The sequence below is a fragment of the Lethenteron reissneri genome, chromosome 41, assembly GCF_015708825.2.
Source record: "Lethenteron reissneri isolate LAM-NWPU_2019-01 chromosome 41, ASM1570882v1, whole genome shotgun sequence".
In the NCBI taxonomy this organism is placed as follows: Eukaryota; Metazoa; Chordata; class Hyperoartia; order Petromyzontiformes; family Petromyzontidae; genus Lethenteron; species Lethenteron reissneri.
The window spans coordinates 3899173-3919199 of NC_083819.1; the positions used below are offsets into that span (position 1 = coordinate 3899173).

At 48.1% G+C, this 20027-nt stretch overlaps 1 protein-coding gene across 1 annotated transcript in view; it reads right to left on the reverse strand.

The window, feature by feature from the left end:
* The window catches only part of LOC133352584 (homeobox protein SIX6-like), a 28791-nt gene extending 16950 nt beyond the window's left edge, over positions 1-11841 (reverse strand). The window contains exon 1 of the mRNA XM_061568321.1: positions 10777-11841. Coding sequence (XP_061424305.1) covers positions 10777-11348 — 572 coding nt within the window. The 5' untranslated portion in view covers positions 11349-11841. The remainder of the gene's footprint in view (positions 1-10776) is intronic.
* Between the last annotated feature and the right edge of the window lie 8186 nt (positions 11842-20027).

The following is a 20027-nucleotide window of genomic DNA, read 5'->3' on the forward strand; positions in this document are numbered from 1 at the left end:
CTCGTGAGGAGGTGATCCTCGTGAGGAGGTGATCCTCGTGAGGAGGTGATCCTCGTGAGGAGGTGATCCTCGTGAGGAGGTGATCCTCGTGAGGAGGTGATCCTCGTGAGGAGGTGATCCTCGTGAGGAGGTGATCCTCGTGAGGAGGTGATCCTCGTGAGGAGGTGATCCTCGTGAGGAGGTGATCCTCGTGAGGAGGTGATGCCTGGGACGTTTTGTTTGGCCCGGTCCAGAGCCGGCTGATGCTTCGTGCGTGCCTTCGGGGGTTGCTCTGCAGCTTTATCCCATCGGCGTTCGTGGTGGAGGAGATCTGTGAAGCCGTGCTCGTCAGATTGTTGTGCGACTGTGGTGTTTGTTGTGCTGTTGCGAGGGCCCATTTGGGTTGGTGTAATTGCTCGTGATGCGTGCACTTCTCTGGAGAAGCGGCAGGCCTGTTACCGTTTGACAATTTTAAACTTGTATAAAATTTTAATTCTAAGTAAACACTATAAATCTGAAGTATACCGGCAGTGGTCTTTGTTTTAATCCGCACACGATCATTTGGGGCGTCGCGTGTAAACGGGGGCCCCACCATAATCTAAACCACAGCGATGCTAGCTGGGGGTTTGGGTATAGACTGAAACCCTCTAAAGCATGTCCCGAAAGGACGCACTGTCAGCACTTCTGAAGACCGGGACTGCACACGAGGGGGTGGCTAGCATCACGCTCTGCTGCCTTTTGTCTCCCTCGTGGCGATGATTACACACCGTACCAGGTACTCATTTTTGAGGCCGAGTCAACCTAGAGGAGGCCCAGGACCGGTACAGATACTCCTCCGCTGGTGTTGGCTGTGAGCGGGAATCTAACGCTGGCTTTGTACTGCAATGTGCTAACTGCTGCACCACCACTCTAAAACACACACGCCTGTGTGCAAATCAACCGATTTCATGTGATCTCTTTTAAAGCCACAGTGGTGGCGTTGACGAATTTGTTGCTTGAACCATTGCAAACGCAGCAGCGGCATTGCCAAAAGTCGTTTAACCACGAGTGATGTAAACAATTACATTTTTGCTTTTCAAAGTTAAGCTTTACGTGACTCCAATATGACTTTTGGGTAAACATTGGCAATGTGCATAATTATATATACAATTGTGAACACTCATTGTTTTGGCACGCTTAAACTATTTACTTAAAATTAAATTCATTATTGTGATGGAGGCAATGCACAAACAACGCACACTCGTCTGACAATGTGGCCGTGAAATAGAGAAAAATATATTGACGACGTTTTGGACAATGAGCCTTCTTTAGAGCTCGTTAACCACGACCCGTGAAGAACTGTAAACTATGTACTGTGAAGAAGGGGAAATGCCCAAAACATCACCCATCAACATCGTTTAATTTTAAAGCTACTGCGTTGTTGACAAGAAAGCGCGTTGAAGGTTTTTTTTTGTTAACAGACAACATTTTTTTTATAACTTTCGCACAGCTCTTGGTTAAGCCAGCTGTGGGTGACCAGGGCTGTTACGGTGGCTAGGAGATGTTAACTCCCTCGCCTAGTAGATCGGAGATCGTGGGTTCGATTCTGACCCAGTAGACGCTTGTATATTCGAAGTTCGCGCGTGTCTCTCCCCGTGGTCGCGTGGATTTTTCTACGGGTCCTCCGGTTTTTGTTTTTTTGCCTCCTTTAGAATCGACATCACGCGTTTCGAGTATTTGCTTGCAATAAAAACTGCCACGTGATGAGTTCACCCTTTCGTTGAGCCATCGTTTGTGTGACAGTCGGGTCGCTTCTGAAAAGAGCTGCCTAGCTCGGTGGGCCTCACGTGGTACAAGAGTAAAAATAACGTGTTTTAATGTCAAGTTGTAACATCGTGAGCGAGATTCACCAGCTGCGTGGAGTTGAATGTGACAATGTGCGCGTGGTGCTGGCCACCCCACCCACCTACCTCGTGCATCGTGCCGGCCTTAATGGGTGCGGCTTACTAACGGTAACTTGCCCCAACAGTCTGAAGGCTACACGGGGCATCTTTGTCTTTGTGTATCTCGCGTACGCAACTCCTCTGTTCGCAGGCTTAGTCCGCTTACTATCGGCTTTAGCGTCACACTCTTCCGCTAAAGTAACACAAATTATCAAAGGCTATCCGGCCGACAATCTTTGTATTTAATCGAGCATATATATGTGTATACAGTCGATATATGTGTGTTTACTGTTCCTTAGATGTTACGTAAATTAATTGTGCCTATTCAGCATATGATTGGACAGATACCATATATATATACTTTGTGACAGATATAAGATGAATGTGAAATTACTATAAATCACAATTGTATGTATATGATATCATAACATGTACATGTGGATTTTCATAACAAAATTCTTAGGGGTATTTAGAAAGGCAAAACACAAGCCTTACCCTTTCGGATATTAATCAACAAAATGAGAAATTAATCAAGGCTACATATTAATAGCCCAATCACTATGGTGTAAAATAGTGCGCGTTCGCCCTGTGTGTGTGTCTGTGGGTATAAATGGGAGAGCGGTGGTGTAGCGGTTAGCGCTACGCTACGAACCTGACGACCCGGGTTCGATTCTCGCTCACGGCCAACACCGGTGACGATTATCTGAACCGGTCCTGGGCCTCCCCTATGTGGATTCGGCCTCAAATGAGTACCTGGTGCGGTGTGTAAACATCGCCACTAATGGAGACAAAGGCGGCCGGGCGTGGTGTCGGCCACCCACCCCCTCGTGTACCGTGCCGGCCTTCATAGGCGCTCCTCGCGAACAGCACTTTTCCCCAAAAATATTTAAAAATGCTGTACGGGGGAATCTTTGTGGAACCCCAAGTTTAAAATTATATAACAAATAATAACAGTTTTATTCATAAACGCATGAGAGAATTATTTTAAAATAAATATATCCGCCAGACGTGTTGTGCAGACCTCTATACGGTATTAACTATGCAATCACTATTCATAACATATAGACACGGAAAACAACATTGACACGCACAACATGAGTACATCTCGTGCACTATGTATGACCATATATTTGTAATAATAATAATCACAATAATATCATGCTTTAGGAGGGCCCTGCATTTGTGTAACGCTGGGCAGAATGCCTGCAATTTTAATACTAACAGACTGAAGAATGAACGTGGAAGCTATCATTTATTTACTGGGCCACTGTGGCTCATACATGCTTTTGTACAGCATTGTTTTATTTATCCGCACGTTACGTACGGACGTGATTGCAGAATTTTATTTTGATGTTTTTTTTGTTATTTGCCGCTGCTGTTGTCGAATGCAGTACTGTGCTGTAGAGTAGGGGGTGGAGTGGTGGGACAGCGGTTAGCGCACTGCGCTACACAAACCCAAGCTTGAGTTTGGTTCCTCACAGTGACAGCGAACATCGGTGGTGAGTGATATCTGAATCGCTCCTCGTCAACCCAAAAATAAACTTTTATATTTTAACAGTTAAGGCCAACTGAGCTGTTACAGCTCTGTTTTGTTTAGAAGCGACCTCGCCGTCACAAATGATAGCTCAACGAAAGTGGCTTATCACGTTGGAAACATAACTAGCAGCACAAATACTCTACAACGCGTGATATCGATAATAAATGTGGAGGGGGGGGAACTGGAGGACCCGGAGAAACAATCCGCGCGACCACGTGGAGAGAGAGACACGCAAACTCGAAATATATACAGCAGCAGGCGTCGGGATCGGGATCGAACCCACGTGCTCCTGCATACCGGGCGATGTAGTCAACATCTCCCAGCCACCGCGGCTCGCACTAACCAGTGTGGTGAAGTATGGTCAGACGGAACCCACCTGTGCCCGATACGGCCTCATTCGAGCAATAGATTTGACAAACGGCTGCTGTACACGATGATGATTATTATGAATAACATATTTTAAAAATTACCGCTCGGTTGGTATGATGTCTTCTACTTAGGCATGCATCTGTCCCGTCTGGCCAAAGGTGAGGAAGCCCACCGCGGAGATGGAACGGGAGGGGATGGACTCGTGTCCAGGAGTTGCTGCTGGGAGGATCTACGCTGCATCGCGTGGCCGTCTAGGATGTCGGCGAGATCCTTCATCGAGCAGTGGATTGACCATGGCCGCTGAGAATGTGTTTGCATGCTTTCGTTTCATTCGTACGGACGAGTGTGTAACAGTGGGAACGCAATGTACACACAGGCTACGGCTGTGTACACACTATTGTGTGTGTGTGTATATATAATTCATATACGTGAAAAGTGGAAACGCTGTGCAAACACTAATGTGTATGTGTGTGTGTGTATAATTTATACATTGTATGCATATAAAATGGAAGCACTGTGTAAACACATGACGGGTGTGTAAACACGAGTGTGTGTGAACTCGTATTGTGGGGCGCGGTAGCGCCGTTTACGCAGTGAGTAGCGCACCGCGCTACGAACGCGACTCGAGGGCCACAGTTAACATCGGCGGCGAGTGATACCTGACCCGATTTCTGAGCCTCCCCTAGGTCGACTCGGCCTTCAAACGAGCACCTGGCTTCGGCGCGAAGTCGTCCGCATGTGGAAAGACAAAGACGGCCCGGGTGTGGTGACGTCCATAGCACCCTTTCCCCGCTAGCCATTCCCCGGCCTTCACAGATGCCCTTCGCTAATAACAAACAGTTCTGCCTGCAGCGCGTACGGCTACGTGATGATCTTTGCATGAAATTTTGATACCGCATGCATTTAACATTGAGATAGTGTGTAAAGAGGCCACGGGTGTGTGTGTGTATATAATTCATACGGGGTACGGTATTGTTGTGGTTAGTGCGCTGGGGTACAAGCCCGGCGACCCGAGCTCGTTCCTGGGCCTCCCCTAAGTCGACGCGGCCTCAAACAATTTCCTGGCGCAATGTGTAAACATCGCCACGAGGGAGACAAAGGCGGCCGGGCGTGGTGCTGGCCCAACCACCCCATCGTGTGTCACAGTGCCGACCTTCATCGGTGCTACTCGCTCACAGCCCTTGCCCCAACAGTCTGTTCAGGCTATGCGGGGAATCTTTGCTATCTCCTGTGAAGCTTTTGTGGCTTGGTTGAGAAGTTGAGATCGTGGTCTGGGATGTGTATGTAGGACCTCATGGATTCAAGAGCCGAATGGCTCACAGGGCTATACCAAATAAATGAAAACTGAAAACTGATTCACTTCTAAGCTGTCATAACGTGTATTGTTCGCGCGTTTTGTTTTTCTTTAATTTCTTTAACAATATATATTTTCCTGATTTTGCTTCGTAGGAGGTGTTTCCATTTGCTTGGTAATGGCCGTAAATGGGGTTTGATCCTCATAAATAATGAACGTAGAGCGTCATGGGATGTTATTAGCATAAATGACGCTATATAAAATGAAAGTATTATGAGTAAGTATTATATAATTCATACGCTCTGTGAACAGACCGCGGAGGCGCGTGCGTGTGTAGACACGCGCGCACGTGTGTGTGTGTGTATCTAACCCATACTTCACACCGCTTGTCAGCGCGGCTTGGTGAATGCGCGATTCTCGAAAGGGCGAAACAACAACAATCCCAAGTCTCGCCGTGGGCCCTGCAGCCTCGGGCGCCTGCTGCTTGCTCTGCTGTGGAGCGGTGGTCGCCACAACCCCAAGCGCTGTCCAGGCGCAGCACCTGCTTGGCTTCCGAGATGGGACGAGATTCAAATTTGGAGATACGCAACTGTGCATCCCAACCCTTATCAACTCTTCCATCTCTCACTGGCCTCGCTGTGTTTGTGCTATGATCAAGGGCCATAGCCCGAAACGTCACCGATTATGTATATATATTTTTTTATTATAAAGCCACTGAATTGCTGAGGTGTGAGTTGAGTTTTTGTACAAAAGTACGTGTGTGTTTGTATATTTAATATTAATGGCGGAACGGTGGCACAGCATCGCGCTACGAACCTGGCTACCCGAGTTCGATTCCCGCTCACGGCCAACACCAGTGACGAACATCTGAACCAGTCCTGGTCCTCCTCTAGGTCGACTCAACCTCATGAGTACCTGGTGCGGTATGTAAACATATCGCCACGGGGGAGACAAAGACGGTTGGGCGTGGTGCTGGTCACAAACACCCTCGTGTGCCATGCCGGCCTTCAAAGGAGCTACTCGCTAACAGCACTTGTCCCAACAGTCTGTTGAGGCTAAACGGGGTATTTTGTTTTACTTTATTTTTGTATCATTAATATACACAGCTGTTTGTGGTCTGAGACGTATTTAACTAGCATCGGCTTTAGCGTCACACGCAAGGAATTGAACTATGGAAGAAAATAATCAGATTTTATTTTCAGAAAATTCATCGCAATCGAATTCGTGCAATGTTGAAGAAAAGTTCCGTATCTTTGTTTATTTTTTCTCGATTTGATAAAAAAAATCTTCATATCGATCAATTTGGCAGCACCCGTACAAAAATCTCCAGATCCAAACGTTAATAGTCCCAAATATATTAGAGAATCTGATTTGGACAATTTTGGGATTTATTTATTTAAAGTCGAGTTAAAATCATAGGCCGTGCGATAAATATCCCTAAATATAATATGCTAGGCCGCTTTTAGAACATTTCTACAATTTTTTCTCTAATTACCCACTCTTGATATATAAGTGTGCGCCATATACATATATACAGTAAACACGCAAATAATATAAGTGCGCGTATTAAAATGTATCTTGGCCATAAACAAAGCACGTGTATTTACAGTATATACTCATGAATTACGTGATAAAATTTTATGAAAATACATTGAACTACAGTATTTATCAGCATTAATGTTAGAATCAGCCAGGCCACGCGTGTGCAAACACCATCGCTCATGTCTGATGCACGGGTGCTATATATGCGACTTTGCGAAGTAAACCACTCACCGACGTGAATTGGAAGCGTTCTAGAGGTGATTCAACGCAAGACATTTCGACGCAATAGTATTTGTGCAAATTATATTCTTAATTTTTTTGTATTGTAGTCGTAAGAAAGCAAGTGTCCGTTTTATTTTTATTTTAGTTTTTATTTAATTAATGTGTTATTTCTATTATTTTATTATTTCCCTTCTACGTGACTTTACCGAAAGAACCAAGAATATGAATCCCTGCAGTCACGAAAGCTTTAAATCGAAATTTAAGTGTCCGTTTGTGTTTTCCTTTTAATATAACGAACCCCAAAATGAAATTACAAATTTAATCGAAAGGAGATAATTTCCACTCCCCACTAAAAAAATTTTTACCAAAATGTTAATGCATGTTTTTATTTATTTTATAGACCTACGCCTATTAACGTTTGCGTCTGGTCGTTTAGAATGAGGCCGAGTCAAATTTGGTTTATATTTCAGACATTCCATGAACTCGTGATGCCGCTACGCGTGTTTTGAAAGGTTGTGACGATAACGCCGATATTAGGAAGTGGGTGAAGCCCATGTCCGGACATTAGGACCATTGGCCGAAACGTCTATTACGCACCCCCGTTATAAGTTTGTATACATCCAAAGACAAAGATCCCTTTTCATATCCTGGGCAGGTTGTTGGGGCAAGTGCTGTTGGCGAGCGGCGCCTATGCCTATGAAGGTCGCCACACACGAGGGTGGTGAGTGGCCAGCACCGCACCCGGCCGCCTTTGTCTCCCCAGTGCTGATTATGTTTTACACACCGCACCAGGTACTCATTTAAGGCTGAGTCGACCATGTGCATATCCACATATACACACACACAACAATATCCACTGTTGTATTATAGTAAAACACACACACATTGCTTCAGGCACTGACCAGCAAGGTAAAGTATGTCCACTTAACCGCCAACACCATCACGGCGTGATGCGTGTACGCCTCATCCAGCAGTGGATTAACAATCGGGTGATGTTCTACAGCGGGCAGCTGCTACTCGAAGCCGCGGCCCCCCTGAGTTTGACTCCCACTCAGACGCAAGGGACCCTACAATGTGCACGTGCGCACACAACGCAATGAGTTGTAAGCGGCACGTTTAACTAACGCGTGGTGTCAGCCTGCGTTAAAGTCACCCGTGTATGCGCACAACTGCGCGTGTGTGTATGCATCTACATAATGAATCATACTATATATTTATGCGCGCAATGTTTGCGTGGTTAATGTATGCCACGTGTATATAAATACATACACTGTGAACATGCTCTCGGCATGCGAGTTAGTTTGCGTCACGGCGTGAACACGTGTGTTCAAACACTATCGTGTACGTGTACATATATGTAACATATATCATATATACACATATATACAAGTAGTGTAGGTATATATATATAAAGTATGTCAATGTTAAATGCGTAACTAGCGCGGTCGTGTAGACGTTACACTTAGCCCGACTTCGTAAAGTGCACGCGCTGAGTTTCTAAACATGGCACGAGGAGCGGTGGCGCAGTGGTTAGCGCCACTGCAACGACTGACGCGGCCAGACAATACTTCGAGTCACCGGCTATGTGTGCCCCCCACCGAATCTTCACGACCCCCCCCCCTGCCCAGCGTGGTGAAGTATGGTCAAACGGCCTCCATAAAGCGGGCGCGACGTGGGGAAGCAATCACCCATCAGTGGATTGACTTTGGGCTGTAAATTACAATTATTGCGAGTGTGCTGGATGTAAAATCGTATCATTGTATGAAACGATGATAGTTTAATGTGCATAGCTACTATTGTGTGTATATATAGGGATATGTGTATACACAATTCTGTACATCGTGGAAATATATATATATATACAATTGTGTATATAGGGATACAATTTTGGAGGAGCGGTTCGTGCACTGCGCGATAAACCCGGCAAGCCGAGTTCGATTTGCCGCTCACTATCAACATTGTTGACGACTATGTGAGACGGTCCTGGGCCTCCCCTAGGTCAGCTCGGCCTTAAACGAGTACCTGGCATGTTGTGTAAACGTCGCCACTGGAAAGACAAAGGCGGCCGGGCGTGGTGCTCGCTAACAGCCCTTGCCCCAATAGTCTGTTGAGGCTACACGGGGAGTCTTTGTATTTTATTGTACATACAATTAATTATATATATATAAACGTAATAGAAGCTGTTACTATATATGGATCAACTGTCCACATGTGTACACGCACAATACTCTTAGTACATATATATATATTTCTAAATAGTATACACACACAATAGACAGTATACACAGTATTATATTTATATATATTTACATAAAATGTCAAGACACGCATATGCAATCATTATGATACGCGCATGTAATAACATTCCGCGTAGTTGTAACACGAATGTCCATATAGGAAACATACAAGTGACGGTCCGAACCCGGTATGTACATGCAAACTTGTGCTGTGCACACGGTACACACCGTATACAACGGACGTGTGTCGCACCTACGCCGAATTGTGTCGAGACAGAACGCACGTGTCACGTGCGCGCAACGAGTTGTCTCGTGCACGCGCGCAAACGGCCATGCGACCAGGTAGGTAGAGAACACGCAGTGAACAACGCGTTGCGATTCTAGATTTGAAGCTTTCGTGACTGCAAGGATTCATATTCTTAGGTCACGTAGGTAAAAAATAAAAATTTATAAAAGTAAAATAAAAAATAAAATAAAAATCACGACGTTTCGGAGGCAACACAAGCCTCCGTCTACAGGTGAAACCGTCACAGCACGATAGCTGTCTCTTGAAACAACGCGTTGCGACTTAATACATGCGATGGTGAAGTAGCCCCCGAATAAATTGCCTCGCCGTAGTTGAACCCAAACAAAATAAATCGACGGCGCGCGCGTGGTCCACACACGAATCGGCGTCGCGCAATCGACGATCGAGTCAAAGTTGCTCGTGACTTTCGCGTGCTGTGGGGGGGTGGGGTGAGTTTGGATCCCGAATTCAGCAACTCCGTCACCCCGACTCGTGCACCCGTCACCTCGTACCCAAGCGCGCAACGTGGCCACCACGGGAGCAACGGTTTTTTTTGGAGGGGGGGGGGTTTGACACCGCGATTCGCTCCGAGACTCATGCCCGCTCGCCGCCCGTCTGATCGCGAGTTTTTCTCAGCTGGTTAAACAAAAAACAAAAAGTAATAACACTGGAAACTTCGTGCGCGTATGTAAAAAAAAACACAATTAATAATCACGATAACGCGCGCGTTGCGATTCAACACTGGTGCAAAAAAATACGGCCACGCGCATTTTGTTGTTGTTGTTGTTGTTGTTGTAAAATGCCACTAATCCAGTAAACATGCCCAGCGTCGCGACAACATTGGGCATGTCATTCGAACCGTTGGACCAACATTGGCCCGACAACGTCGGGTACCCGAACGTTGCTGCCACAACGTTATCCCAACGTTGGTGCCACAACGTTGCTTCCAACGTTAGCCCACAACATTTACCCGGCGCGCGCTCGTCGCAAACAATACCTGGCCGCGCGAAAACAACGTCGGTCCCCTAACGTTGGCCTACAACGTTGCCCCAACGTTCGCTCACAACGTTGCCCCAACGTTCACCCACAACGTTGGCCCAACGTTCACCCACAACGTTGCCCCATCGTTCGCACACAACGTTGGCCCAACGTTCACCCACAACGTTGGCCCAACGTTCACCCACAACGTTGCCCCAACGTTCACCTACAACGTTGCCCCAACGTTCACCCACAACGTTGCCCCAACGTTCGCCCACAACGTTGGCCCACGACGTTTACGTGGCGCACGCTTATCAAGAGTCGTGTAACCACAACACTCGCTGCGCGGCGAAAGCACCGACACACGGACACGCACAAAGACCCCCCCCGTGGACCCCAGGCACTCGCACCTGTTCTTGGCCGCCGCCGCACGATCCCTCTGCCGCCGATTCTTGAACCAGTTGCCGACCTGCGTCGGGGTGAGTCCCGTGGCCTGGGCCAGCTCCCGCTTCTTGGCCGGGTTCGGGTACGGGTCCTGCAGGTACCACTCCCGCAGCAGGCTGCGCGTCCGCTCCTTGAAGCAGTGCGTCTTCTGCTCGCCGTCCCAGATCGTGCGCGGCAACGGGAACTTCTTGCGCACCCGGTATTTGTCCACGGGCCCCAGCGGGCGGCCACGGAGCCTCTCGGCCTCGAGGTAGTGCGCCTCGAGCCACATGGCCTGCAGCTTGGCGTGCGACGCCTTGGAGAATTTGTGCCCCTCTAGGATGGCGTACAGGTCGCGGTAGTTGCCCGCGTGGAACGCGACCACGGCTCTGGCTCGCAGGACGGCCTCCTGGCGGTTGAGGGCCTCCCAGGCGCCGGGGGCCACGGGCAGGGACCAGAGGAAGCGGCCCAGGCGCTCGATGTCGCCGCTTTCTTCCAGAGTCTCGCACACGCTGGCAACCTGCTGGGGGCTAAAGCTCAGCGTCGGTAGCGCGAACATTGGGCGTCGATTTCTTGTTGGTGTGCGTAATCGTTGTTGTTCTTGTCGTCGTTTGTTGTTGGTGTTGTTGGTGGTGGCGACTTTGGTGGTGGTCGTGTTAGTAGGACATGCACGCTATTGCCGGGATGACTTCCCCCAAAGCTCAAGCCTGGCTGCTGCTGTTGCTCCCGACGATGATGGAGGATGCAGAGCGGACGTGGCCGCCGCCGCTGCTGCTGATGGTGTTGATGGTGGTGTTGATGGTGCTGATGGTGCTGATGGTGGTGTTGATGGTGCCGATGCTAACAGAGAGTCGAGCGCGCGCGCGGCGGCCGACGCTGACCAACAGCCGTTCTCGGCACCGTCCCCTATAACGGCGACAATGCGTCACAGGGAGGCGTGCGATAATGATGATGATAATGGCTCCTCCCGCGAGGGCAGTGAGCTCGCCGATTGCACGCAAAATGCGCAAACTTTTACGCTGGCATCTCATCTCATATCAGAGGCCCGTATCTCTTCCTCTCTCCCTCCCACCCTCGCGCGCTCTCCCTCCCTCGCTCTCTCTATCGCTCGCTCGCTCTTTCCCGTCTCCTCCACACACACACTCTCTCCCCCTCTCTCGCTCTCCCCAAACAGCGTCGTTGTTTCCGTACGACGCTGCCCCTTAAACGCTTTAACGCGCGTCTCTCCATTGGCTCGCGGTGCCATTTCGGGCTGGTTGTCGTGGAGACGCTGTCAATCAAATCCTCCTATACCCCGCCCTGCCCCCACAACATCGGTCCTGCTCCTCCCCACCTTAACATCCCATCACCGCCGCCGCCGCCACCATCATCATCATCAGGAGCGCCACCTCCCGCGATGCCGCTGCCAATCAAATTTCCCGACGCGCGCATCCATAACTCGGGGCCTTGGGCGACACAAGCGCGCGTCATCAATGATTATGAGCACCACAACAAGGACAAGGACGACAACAACAACAACAACAACAATGACGACAACAACACCGCCGAGAGCGACAATGGTCGCATTGTTCACGTTTAGCGTAGACCGCTGGGGCAAAATCTGTCCCCCATCGTAACGCGCTCGCCAAGTTTTAATGGGTATTTATGTCCGCGTTCACACGCCGCGCGCGAAAGATTGTTTGTACAGAGTCGCTACTTAAAGGCTGTTCACACACGCGCACACACACAAGACAAAGATCATCCGTAGAGCCTGAACAGACTTTTGGGGCGAGTGCCGTTCGCGAGCAGCGCCTACGATGCATGCCGCACGCGAGGCGGTGGGTGTGCCAGCACCGCGCCAGGCCGCCTTTGTCTCTCTCACTGAGTCGACCTAGGGGAGATAATCGTCACTGGTGTTTGATCGTGCGAGCGGGAATCGAACTTGGGTGGCACGGTTCGTAGCGCGGTGGGCCGCCACTCCCCAGACGCACGTACAAGCGCGGCAACACGTGCCGCAGATACGTGCAGCGTTAGGGGTGCGTGCCAATGCTGTTCGTGTACAAGATGTGTGCACATGCAGTGAGTGTACTCCTTGAATACGAGCCCAACCACTTTCCACGTGCGTCTACACCAATGCTTGAGCTGTTTGGGAATATATTTGAATGTTTAATGACTGGCGCTGATCGTACTCCATAAGGCGAATACAGTTCTGATCGTCATCATCGTCGTCGTAATGACACGCGTGGACCTTTATTGACTATGATGTCAGCTGTATGTTGTAAATATTCGCTCGTTACTTCCGCGGTCTAACGAAGAACTAACTATCAATAACAATAATGATAGCTCGCATAATACATTGCTTTGTAATTATACAATTGTGCTTCAGCGCACACGGACATGCGTTGATCACAATTTAATATACACAATTACATCCCCCCTACGTGTGCGCAATTTCTTTGGAAACGTTTACTTACATCGAATTGGTGTTTTAGAACAATATGTAAGCCAAGCGTCACGGGGCTTCGGCTGCTGTTCATTGACTTCAGCGTCACACTCTCGCTGAGTTTGGTTAATTGGGGATGCTGCAGCTGTATTGGCATTGGTGTAGAAGCACAAACAATAATAACAATAAGAACAATAGCAACGACAAAAACTACTTCCCCGTTACGCGCCGCACGCGCCCGATGATTGCTAAACACGCCCGGTCCCTTTGTCCTCACGTCAAGTTGAAGACGCTCATTCACATTGACGACAACAACACACACTCAACACATTGGTTAATTACGCAGTGGACTTCAAATTCATAATTAAAACAAAGTAGACAATAGGTGACGTTTCGGGTAATGCCCCTTCTTCACAGCACGCAGAGGGGCCAGAGTGGCAGAGTGAGTGAAACCTAATCAATTAAACCCAACGCCCGCTCGCGTGAATTGTTAGGGACCCGATTCTAAAATGAGTTGGTTTAGTTGTTTTATCCATCATCGAGGTTGTTTTGGGTTAGATCGCGTATTATGGATGATATTGGTCAAATTACTATTTGATTTCATTTTCAACGTGACTTTACCAAATGAACCAAAGAGTAATTCTTGCAGTCACGAAAGCTTCGAATCTAGCTTGTGTAACAACTTACACCCGTCACTCACTCGACCAAAAGGGCCGCCTACATGATTGTGATGTGTCGTGATGCGTGCGATCACATCGCTGGGAAAATATAATGGCTCGCTAAAGGTTCACCGCATTATCGCAAAGCGGCGCAAATCGGCGACATTAAAAAAAAAATACATGCAACGCGAGTATAGCAACGTTCTAGACTCTATGCACGACAGCGTAATCGTGACACTTAATGACTCAGTGATTTTTTTAATACTCTAGACTCTATCCGTGACTCAGAAATCGAAATACTCAAGAAATTATCCGTGACTCAGCAATGGTAAGGCTCTCGGCTCTACCCGTGACTCAGCAAGAAGAACACTCTCCAGTCTAGAGAGCCTAGGACGACATCCGTGACTCAGCAATAGAATGGACAGTGTGTGCGTGACTCAGCGAACGCGTGGCGATATATTTGTGGCGATGCTCCAAAGCTCGCTGTCGTGCTAGGAAACCAGGCAGTACAGCAAGGAAGGGGTCGTGAATAAACCCGTCTGGATAACAATACATTACATCATTGGTACTTTTACGAAGAACACTGGAGACATAGCCGGATACGTCGCGTAGATTTACATGACGTGCGTTATTAAAAAAACACACACGAACACGTGGATACTGCACGTTTACGCACGCGCATCTATCTATATCACGGGCATATGCACGGATACATCACACACATGCTTGCTACGCTAAGACATTCATTCGTGCGTTCGATGATAAGACAATTATCCTCCTTGTAGCCTTGAGCAGACTGTTGGGGCAAGTACTGTGAGCGAGTGTGTCGGTGGCCAGTACCACGCCCGGCCGCCTTTGTCTTCCTCGTGGCAATGTCCATACACTCCACCAGGTACTCAATTGAGGCTGGTCATGAATGGGAATCGAACTCGGGGTTGCCGGGCTTCGTAGCGCAGCACGCGAACCGCTACGACACCGCTCCCCCACGCGTACGCACAGACGGCATCGCAACGTACGTACATCAACATACGCGCTGCGTTATCACGAGCGCGCGCGCGTTCGTGACGAACGCGCGTGATCACGGAGGCCGCGGGCTCTGGGGGTTGAGGGCGCGCGCGCGTGAATCAGTCGCCCGTCGCGTCTCCTGCTCGCTCTCGCCACGGCGACCCGCGGCTCCTATCGCATCCACAGGGACCCGGCGCGCGCTCTCGCGGTGCGCTCGGCGCGCAAGCCTCTGAATTGCCCGTGCGGTCATAGGAGGTCCTCCTGCTACCGCTACTGACGCACGTGGGTCATCTGTTGCGCTGTAAAATCTATAGCGGCTCGTTCAGTCTCTGTGCCATTGTCCGATCGTTGGCGCGACTACACTTAGCCCTAAGAGCTCTGGGAGGCGATTCTTTTTTTTTTTTGGGGGGGGGAAGGGGGGGTTTGCACGGCGTGTTGTTCGACGTTCCGCTCACGTGTGTCTCCCTCGATTATACGCAGGAGCGTTGCCGGCTGCTGCCGCTGTTGGTGATTGACGTAGGGCAGAGATGTAGCGTTCGTAGTATGCACGCTAATGCATTACATCTGCCGGCCTCCATCATCGAAACGTCGGGCACCATGTCGAATAACACTGGGGTGCAAATCACGAAGACACGCCTTGCGTGGACTTCAGTGTGCACTGGGCTGGGTTCGAGACAAAGGCGGCCGGGCGTGGTGTTGGCCACCCACCCCCTCGTGTATCGTACCGGCCGAATTAATAGGTGCCGGCTAACAGCGCTGGCCCCAACAGTCTGTTAAATTATATACGAGGGATCTTTGTCTTGTTTGAGTGTTGATGTGCAAACATGTGCGTGCACACGTGTATTCAAGTACATGCAATGTTTGTGTATGTGTCTTAGTGTAACCATGTGTGTGTACACGTGTTGTTGAAAGTACATGCAATGTCTGTGTATGTGTCTTTGTGTAAACATGTACACCCACACGTGTATTCAAGTACATACAATGTCTGTATATGTGTCTTAGTGTAAACATGTATGTGTACACGTGTTGTTGAAAGTACATGAAATGTCTGTGTATGTGTCATAGTGTAAACATGTATGTGTACACGTGTATTCAAGTACATGCAATGTCTGTGCATGTGTCTTAGTGTAAACATGTATGTGTGTGTGCATGTATACACGTGTGTGAATGTGAATAGTGTAAATGGATACGTGCACTGCAGTGATAACTCGTGTACGCTCGCATGCATAGGGTATGCCATATTTGGAAGAAATACTATTATTTCATAAATAACATTACGTTAATAGATACACTGAGTATGGGTGCTCTGCATATACCTATATCTATTAATAATTATATGATTTAATACATTTTATTACGTTATTATCTGTATGCCTGTGAAATAATTTAAACCAATTTCTGCTTTATATTATCGTTATCACGATTTACTCGAGATGCGGACGAACTGACTTTAAACCAAACACGTTCACGGCAAGAAGTGCTCACGGGTTTTATGCAGACTCAGAATCACGATTTAGACTAGAGGAGAAATATCCCATGAGCTACACATCTCTTTTCACAGATGTCCAGTAAGGGCGGATGAGCGAGTTACAAGAGCAATACAAACACAAAACGATATAGGAGTGCAACACAGAGAAAAGGGTGAGCGAATCATAAATAAAACATGACTCAAATATATAGCTACAAATTACTGAAGTGTAAATTGCGTACAAAGAGGTGGCTCTTGGTTAAACGGGCATTGCCACGGACCATTAGACCCGTGCACCCGATTGCCGAATAATGTATTGCCCCTAGCGAAGATAATGTTTGCTATCTGCGCGTGGTTAAAGTTCCACGCCTTTTGGCACGTAAGCCTCTATAACCATCACCAGCCAGTGTTTAATTTCTGCCGGAAATCACGGTCCGAGAATAACTTGATCATAATTTACCCTGATATGTCCCAGTGTGTGTGTGTGTGTATATAGACATCTATTCATAGAGCGACAGGAATATAGGGTACAATAATATAGGATTGTTTACGGATAGACGCCACCTTGTACGTCGGTGGTAATTCCTAATGCCGATAATCCCGACAAGCCAGATAACCACAGCAGCTTTCCGGGAAATATCGAGGGATAACTTCAGTGACAATCGTCGCATGTACGGGCGACTCTCTCTCTCTGACTCACCCTACATCGCCCATCCGCGTCGTCATTTGAATTCACAGCCTTTTAGCAATCCACTGCTAGATGAGGCGTGCCCGCGTTGTAACCGTCTTGGGGGGGGGGGGGGTGGAGGGATGTTTGTTTGACCATACTTCACCATGCTTGGTCAGTGTTGTGTTGGTGAATAAAGTATGGGAGGGGGAGGGGGGGGGGTGGCAGGAGTGTATTTTAGCACTACTCGCCACTGACGTTAGCCGTGACTGGGATTCGTCCCAGCGTCAAAGCTGCTTCTTATCGCAGTGCGCTAACCACGCTGCTCCCATTGCCTCCCCATACACCGTTAGCGTCTTTACAATTACACGTGTCTACAATCACACGTGTCTACAATTACACGTGTCTACAATTACACGTGCATGCGTGCGCGCGCGTGTGTAAGGCAGATGCGTATTTATTTATTTATTAGGTTGTTCGCCAGCTGGCCAGGATTGGACCAAGATGTTCCCCCACTTTTACCCGGGCAACCGGAGAGCCAAACCTTATCACTCACGCAGCGAACGATCTGCGTACACATTTAATAACGCGCCAGTAAAACACAACAACAACATCTATTCAGGGAAAGAAAAAAACATTACATTTCAATGTTGTTGTTAATCTTGTCAATGATTCTCATGTTGACCGGGACACTGTTCCAGTAGCCAGCCGAGCGGCTAATTTTCGGCAAGAGCATTAGAAGCCAGGGGCTCAAACAGCCACCAGATTTGACGCAGTAGGGGATTTGAATCGATATCCGTAGTTTTCCTAGAGATGCAATTTTACCCCAAAAACAGGGGTTTATTATTATGCGCGGAACGACACGCGTTCATTCAATGGCCGACAACGCCTCGATATATAGAGGACCGCAGAGCTGGGGAAATTGTTGGCGCCGACTCACTGCCTGGCTCCTGCTGCTGCCTTCCCGTCCTCTCACCGCTGAGCCTCTCTCTCTCTGTACGAGAGCGAGCGATTACTCTCTGGCCGCGCATTACAAGCTAACATAATCATTATTGTACAAATGACTGCGTTTGAGCAAACTGGAATACGTAACGGTGACGGAATATGAACTGTTTTTTTGTGTGTATCAGGAAGTTAACGAATCTCGCATCGTTTAGGTGATCTGCATTGGACGCCTACTTATATCTGACGCACACGCATTGCTGCATGTTCAAATGTCGGAGTAAATGGCCCCTTCGTCAATCCACTGCTGGATGAAGGCCTCCCCATGCTCTGTCGGTCATGTAGGAATTGCGTGACCATGCCTCGCCACGCTAGTCAGTGCGGGTTGGTGAACAAGGTAATGCGAAACTGCCTGATACGTCACTCGCCACTGCTGCTGCTAGCCGTGGTCGGGAGTCGAACTCCAAGCACCACACAACTGCTTAACCACATGCATTGCTATCGGACGCAGAAGAAATCTAAATGTCGATATTTAACCGAAAAAAAATACAATTCACAACTCCGTGAATCCACTGGTAGATGAAAGCCTTCATACGCTTAGTGTTTGATCATTGGCATTGTTTGACCATACTTCACCACGCTGGTCAATGCGGGTCGGTGAACATATAGGATATATCTGACAGCGCTATAGAGAATCCTGCTTAGACATTGCTTACCTATGGAGGTGGCATATAGGTTCATTTACGAACGTAAGAGGGGACACGTTCATTGGTGTATATGACGTGCATGGAATATTCCTTAAGGGGTTGGCGGCTGTGGCGGGGGGTTGGGAGCTCTACTATATCAATATGCTAAATTATTCCTATATACATATAAAAGTATGCCGCAGTCCCGCTGAATCCGTCAACATGTATATTCTCCTCCATCCATGAGCGAGACGGCGCCGTGAGTCTGTAAACGGGGTCCAGTATTTGGCTCCTAAGAATCTGAACATTTCTCTGCCCGCCAACGCAGGCCGTGAGCTGCAGAGTTGGTGTAAACAGTTGGATTGAATGTCGTTGCCTATCCGTGCTTGCATAAAAACAACAGATCCAGGCGACTTCTGCACACGCAGGCGTTCATACCCATCTGCCGTGTGTGGGGAGCGGTAGTGTAGTAGCGGTTAGCGCGCTGCGCTAAGAACCCGGCGACCCGGGTTCGATTCCCGCACACGGCCAACACCAGTGACGATTATCTGAACCGGTCCTGGGCCTCCCCTCGGTCGACTCAGCCACAAATGAGTACCTAGTGCGGTGTGTAAACATCGCCACTGGGGAGACAAAGACGGTCGGGCGTGGTGCTGGCTATCCCACCCCTCGTGTACCGTTCCGGCCTTCATAGGTGCTCGCAAACAGCACTTATCCCAACAGTTGTAGGATAAACAGGAGATCTTTGTCTTTAATATACGTTCATAAAGATTGTATATACTTTTAAGATAACATACTCAACTTGCTTGTTTGCCCGTCCTAGGACGGAAGCTGTAATATTTACGAAGAAATTGAGCAGAGTATAATTGTATCTTGTGTAAATTTAATGGCAGCGAATCTTACACGAAAGTACGTCATCAAACCCTTCACTGCATATCACTGTAGCACTGTATTAATGGCAGTGATTCTTGCACAAAACTATATAACTGATCTTCAATTTGTTCAAATTCACTGTTCTGATACTTTATTTTCTTCTGCTTTCGGTCGCTGGGGTTGAAATAAATTGGAATTCGATACGATATCTGAAAAATCACCGATAAATGTCTATTTTACCATAATGTAGAATCATAAATTAGACTTACCTTATGTCTCGAGTGCTGAAGAAATAAAGACACCAAATCCACTTTGTTGCTGCGTAGAATTATTTATTAGATTCACTTTCAATGAACGTCAAACTTGAAGCGAATTTGCGAAAAAAATATTTCCGCTCTACCTTTGCGTGCATGAAAATCCACCTGCTCATGAATATTAATGAGGGGGGGGTGCGGCATGTGGAGTGACGTCACGCACGTTACACACAGACATTTTTGGCTCATTATAGTAATGTCA